Source organism: Zonotrichia albicollis, chromosome 5, assembly GCF_047830755.1.
Source record: "Zonotrichia albicollis isolate bZonAlb1 chromosome 5, bZonAlb1.hap1, whole genome shotgun sequence".
Classification (NCBI taxonomy): Eukaryota; Metazoa; Chordata; class Aves; order Passeriformes; family Passerellidae; genus Zonotrichia; species Zonotrichia albicollis.
In genome coordinates, this window is record NC_133823.1 from 63276398 (window position 1) to 63282397 (window position 6000).

General features: G+C 44.6%; 1 protein-coding gene across 3 annotated transcripts in view; it reads right to left on the minus strand.

Annotated features, from left to right (window-relative positions):
- SCOC (short coiled-coil protein) overlaps positions 1–5041 on the minus strand; it is an 8522-nt gene extending 3481 nt beyond the window's left edge. Inside the window, exon 1 of one of the 3 annotated variants that reach the window (XM_074541877.1) lies at positions 4963–5041. In XM_074541877.1, the coding sequence (XP_074397978.1) occupies positions 4963–5026 (64 nt within the window). In that variant the 5' untranslated portion in view covers positions 5027–5041. Of the gene's footprint in view, positions 1–201; positions 364–4962 lie in introns of those variants that run through there. The other 2 variants (XM_074541876.1, XM_074541875.1) reach the window with 2 other exon arrangements.
- Positions 5042–6000: the final 959 nt, after the last annotated feature.

A 6000-nucleotide genomic window follows, 5' to 3' on the forward strand; every position in this document is an offset into this window, starting at 1 on the left:
CCCGCTCCCATCCCCGCCCGGAGCTGCGGGCCGGGGCCGCTGCGGGAACAGCAGCACCGCGGCCCGGGAGCGCCGGCCGGGGCTGGCAGCACTGCAGAGGGGCGGCCCCGCCCGCGCATCCCACCGTGCGCTCCCGGCCTGGCTCGACACTCCCCGCGCTCCCTCCCTCCTTCCCTTCCTTCCCTTCCTCCTGCCCCGCACCTGCCCCGCCGCTGCCTCCCGCGGGCTCTGTCCCGGCCCGGCCCAGCCCGGCCGGCTCCGCGCTCCGCCGCCAACGCGCCTGCGCCGCGCGCGGGGCGGGGCGGTAGCGCCATGGCCCCGCCCCTCCGGGCACCTCCCGCTGGGCGGCCCGTGAGATCCAATGGTTCTGATCCATTATTGCTGTGCTCATGGGCCGGCCGTGCCCCCTCCCGGCACGTCCCGCTGGGCGGCCAGTGAGATCCAATGGTTCTGATCCATTCCTTCCATTCCTTACGCCGCCAGTGTTCAGAGCAGCGGTCCTCAATGGCCGGTCGCTCTCCCTAGTGTTCCGAAGAGATTAAGAAAAGTCATTTGTTCCCCGATGTGGAACCCCTCAGATTTAGGGGTTGGCAGAGCCTGAGGCAGGTCCGAGGAAGCAGCTCGTGTGTGGGTGCCGACAGCTCCCCGGTGCTGTATGTGGGCTCCGGGAGAAAGCAGCCTCCCAGACGGGCTGCAGCGGCTTTCCCTGCCGCATTCAGTCTCTGTACACCCGGCCCAGCTGCTTCCACTCGGGCACGTCAGAAACCTTTCCTCAGCAGGGTCCAGAGCAGGACACTTGTGATTAGCTCCGTGCCGCTGGATCTCACAGCCCTGAGATCACATCACACATCACCTCAGTAACTTCGCGGAGCTGCTCTCACCTAATGGCTCAGCAGCTCCCGAACAATGCTCCTGTGTCATTGTTCTTTCCCTGGCTGGAATAACCCTCGCAGAATGTCACAGCACAGTCTGTGAGCCACGGCAAAGCAATGGAAAACATTCATGACCTGAGCTAATTTTGGTGGCTTCACTGAAGGGACTGCACTGCATAACTTGTAGTACTATGTAGCTTGAACTGTATGTTGCATTGAAATATATTCATATTGTATCTGTAAATTGCAGTAATACATTTAGCTGTAAATAAATAATTCAGTGCTGTGCAGACACTCAGGAAGATAAAGGCATTTGGGAAGTGAGCCCTCTACTGTATTTTTAAACACACTTCAGAAAGTGTATATTTCTAACATCATCTGGCTGCCTCCACGCTGTTATTGTGTCAATGACTTTTTTTAACCTTACAATCAGATGAATTCAGATTAGACTGAATGCTTTTCAAGGTCTGAAAATGTACTGCAATTAGAGTCTTGCTATCCATCTGTAGTGGAAAATGCACCTGTTTCCAGTTCCATTAGCTGGTTTAGTTAAACGTCTCTACAAAGGGCATTTTCAACACAGCAATTCCTCCTTATTTCTTGCAAGCAGTCTTCTCAGGTGAGAAGTGGGTGGTGGGCTTTAGGTGCTTGTTGGAAAATTTCAATTGCTGTTTTTAAATGCCAGATTTAATGCTTGCGCTGTTTCAATCTTGCTTGCTGCACTGGCAAACCTGGCAATCAACAGGTTCTCCTAATTCTTTCTAATGAGACAATCTCCAGCACTTGCATCAACAGGGGAAAAAATTATGGCCATATTCTCCAGGTGTGTACAAATGGAGGGAGACCCTGCTTACCTGGTAAAGGATGTGCTGTTTTTCTACTGTAAGAGGGGGAAAAATATTGTGGGCTGATCTTGAGGAAATGCACCCCTCTGCTGCAGAAATTCCACTTTTCTTGCTGCATTACAGTTGCAGGTTGTTGTCAGAACTGTCCCAAAATGAGCAAAATGGGGAAATCCTTGATGTTAAATTAGAGGACAGAATGGAAACCAGACATATTGGCTCCTGTGCTGGTGTAGCTAAAACAGTAGTAATTTCAAGAGCTGCTGGTTTACCTCCTGTTTCCTTTTTGGTATGCGTACCGTTGGGGTTCATTCTGCTTTGCCTGGCTGTGGTTTCTCACTGTAGTACTTTCTTTTGATTCTGAGCTCTAAGCATGAGCACCAGGATGAGCACCTATGCAGAAATCAGCCTCTGTGAGAGGTTTTTTTGGTTTTCCTACAGAGAAAGCTGTTGTTCTGAGCTCCCACTGTTGGCGTTGCAGAGGGGTTATCAGCAGAGAACAGATGATGTGTCTGGTCTGCAGAGTGCTGTGGGTTATGAGGTTAGCTTTGAACGGTCCAGGGACGAAGAGGTTTGGATTGGTACTGCTGGGTGCAAATTCCACAGAGAGAATGCCTAGATCATCCTGTGCTCCCCTAAAAAGGCTGGCATTCCTAACCCTTCTTCTGTATTCCAGGGCAAAGAAGGCAACTCCAGAATTCTAAATATCCAGTGCACCACTACTTTTAAACAAACACCAAAAAACATGCACACACTCAAAAACCCCAAAACACAAATGCAAAAATGCCCAAACCAAATATATCGCAAAATAAAGGTCCACAGCGCAAAGTATTCTTGTATGAGAAATCAACCAAGAAACCAGAAGCTTAACGTTATCATGATTTACCTACTGTCTTTTAAAATTCTTTACCTCGCCTGTCTTGCATTGTATAATATATTAAAAATTGTGGACTTTAAATGTAAAGCTTTAGGCACTTAGGAAATATCCCCAGCAAACAGACTCCTTTTATAACACAGAATGTGTCCCAGGGAAGGCACCTATGCGTATTATGATACCAGGCTGGGTGGGAGTGTTGATCTGGCAGGTCCTGCACTTGGGTCACAACAACCCCAGACTATTTTCTAAGGCATTTAGTTAAATCAGAGGAGGCATTCTGATATTGTCATTATATTAGATTTATAGCAACAAGTTTCAGTTTACAAATGCAGCTATCTGTACTTACTTGTATCCTAAGTTCTGGTTAGAGTTTCTAAGAGTAGCTGATGCCATTGGCAAAAGGAATTAATCTATTCAGTTTCACTGAAAGAGCAATTTTTGTTTGAAATAAAACAGCCTCCCTAGGATAAAATACATCATTAATAGTTTGCCTGAGTTCATGTACAGGTAAAGTTACAAACTGAGGAGAGGATTTCATTGCTCTGCACTCAGAGTCTCAGTCATTGCTGCTAACGACAAACATTTTCAGACATTTTATTTCTGAAGCTCAGTTTTACATGCTGTTTTCCCATGGCACACCAGCAAGGCTCTGGCTTCCCTTGTGGCAATGTTCCAGGCCCAGAGCTGACAGAGGCTGTGCTGTTCCCCACCACAATGGAAATGGATCCTGTTATGCACCAACACAGGCAGGCATTGTAACCATTGCTGAGATGACTTTGCTGTTGCAACTGCACTGTTTGCTCCTTTGACTAATTACTGCCACAAAGAAATAGACAGAAAGGAACACGAGTGGCTTAAGTGCTTTTCCTTACATTGCTAACTGCTGAGACCTTTTACACCAAATCTTCATTCTTTTGCATATTTGCAGAAATAACACACTCTGAGGTTCTTTTTTCATGTAATGTTGCTTTACACCAAATTCTCTGCAATTCTTATTACTCTTTCAGAATAACCTTAAATAACCTTAGTAAGATAACTTCTAGGTACTCTTCAATGAGCAAAGAGGGCCTTAATCTGCTTATTCAACATTAATTGGAAGTACAGCAAAGAAATTTTTTGCAGATGTTAGACAACATTTCATTGTTTTGTTTTACTTTTGGTTTGATTTGCTCTGTTTAGGTTGGTCATTTTTTGAGGGAACTTTATCCGGTGCTTTGAGTTTCTACAATGAAAGATATTTCTTTCATTAAAGGTGAAAATATTTTCACATGTTTTGCTTGATTTCATGTGCTGTTAATGTTGCTATTAAAATACTTTCCAGTAAGTTTCTGTCCATTTTGTGTTTCTCTTAATTTACATGTTTTTTTTTAATACCTGCATACTTCACAAATAGACCAAACTCTGACAAATTGTCTTCTTGAGAATAGCTTGGGCCAGCCACATCTTGGTGTCAGTAGCCCTAGATGATGTACAAAGAAAGTGTGTTCAAACATCCAGCTCAGCCCCATCACACTGATATGGAATTGCTAATAGAAAATTATCTTCTAAAAATAAGATTAACTTAGTGGAATTTGGGGTTTTTAAAATATGGGAGGTAAATACAGCATGCACAATAACATTCTTTAAAAAAAAGGAGGGGAAGAAAATGTAGTTTCTATTGTTCAAAGAAGCCCTCCAGAACCCTAGCAGTGTGAATTAGCACACCTCTTTGGCAGCCCTGCTGACATAATCAAGTTGATACTCTGGCCAGACCTTTCTAAATAATTTATTATTAATTCATATTAACTCACTTCATTTTTCCACTGTGTAGGACTCTCCGACTTCCCCTTCCAAGTAATTTTATTGTATAAGTGGAGAGGAGGATGGTGGAGGGATAGGCAGACTGTGCTTTTGTAGTTTCTTTCAAACAATTAAATGCCTAGCAGCGAGGATTTAAAATATCACCTTATTTCCATTGCCAATTAACTTCCATCACTTCTTGTGAGTTTTCACTAGCATATGTCAGAGTTTTGTTATTCTGTATACAGCATTATCTGTATTTTATTTGATAGTAGTAACTACTGAGTAAATACTTGTGTAACAGTGTCTCTCTAACCAGAGAAAGGCTCTGTGTGCTCAGATGAGGAATGTATATCACCCAGGGCTAATATATGAAAACTGGGGTAGCCTCATAGCCTCCATTCCCCCAAACCCTCAATTCTTAGCTCATCAAAAGGCTTACTCAAACCACGCAACTAACAAAAGTTTGTTTGAGGGTATTTGCCAGAAATACCTTGTACCTGGTGATCGGGACAACCTTTCCTGCTCTCACAGTGCTGTTATTCAGCCTGTGGAATTTGCATTGTATCAGCGGAGTGCTGCAGTCTCTTACCTGAGTCGTCTGCCAAAGAAATGCTGGTGAAGGTGCCATCCTCCTCGTCCAAAGGCAGCTCCATTTCTCTGCCTTTTCCCCAAGTTTGTGAGGTGTGTGTTAGGCTTGGCAGTTGTCAGCCATGTTCAGGGCACACGTGATCCTCTGTTAAACCTTTAATGAGTCCTGCACAGGTGGCTTTGGCAGCTGCACACTTCTTGCTCTGTGCCGGCTCCTCTGAACCTTGAGCTCTTGGGCGGAAATCGTTCGGCTAGAAACTTTCTCTCTTCTCGCTGCTTTCTCAAACACATGCTGAACACACCCTGCTACTGCAAGTTCTGTCTATAACAGAACTGTATCCATCCTGCCTGGCTTCCAGTTATCATTCTCCTTTGTTTTCTCTAAGGCTGCACAAGGGATTTTCTTGGAGGGGTTTTTGATAGAGGAAAGGGCAAAATGCTGCTTACAGTCCATGAAAATGCAATGGACTTTGGGCTGGGTGAATTTCACTGGATACTCTTACTGGGCTGTCTGCTGTTGTTGCAGGCTTTGGAGGAGAGGGTTGTGTGGGAACTGCATCTGCTGGTCTGGGGTACTTTGAGTGTGTGCCAAGGGAGGGCTTTGGCTTGTTCATAGCCCTGTGTGAGATGTAAAGCTGTGTTTCATGTCAGGTACAAACAGGCGACGTGTGTATTTCTGAATGCGAAATGTGTGGACCCCGACAATGGAGACCTGTGAATTATAATAATAACTGAGGAAAATAAAGCATGGAAAAAGGCCTTTGAACCTATCTTTTGTTTGCAATTAACCCTAGTTGATTTAGGAGCAATGGAATTAAGGTATTAAAGATGTTGCTTTTTGCTTGCATTTAATCCACAAAAAGCTCTGCAATAATAACCTTCTGAAGTATAATTTTAGAATATTACTTGTATCCTTGAAACTATAGCTTTGGAATATATATAAAGGAAATATGCTTATCTCACTCCTTATTGAAGCAGAGAAAAACAGCTTGAGAAAGGAAGATGAACATTACCTCAAGGATTTATGGGTTCGACCAAA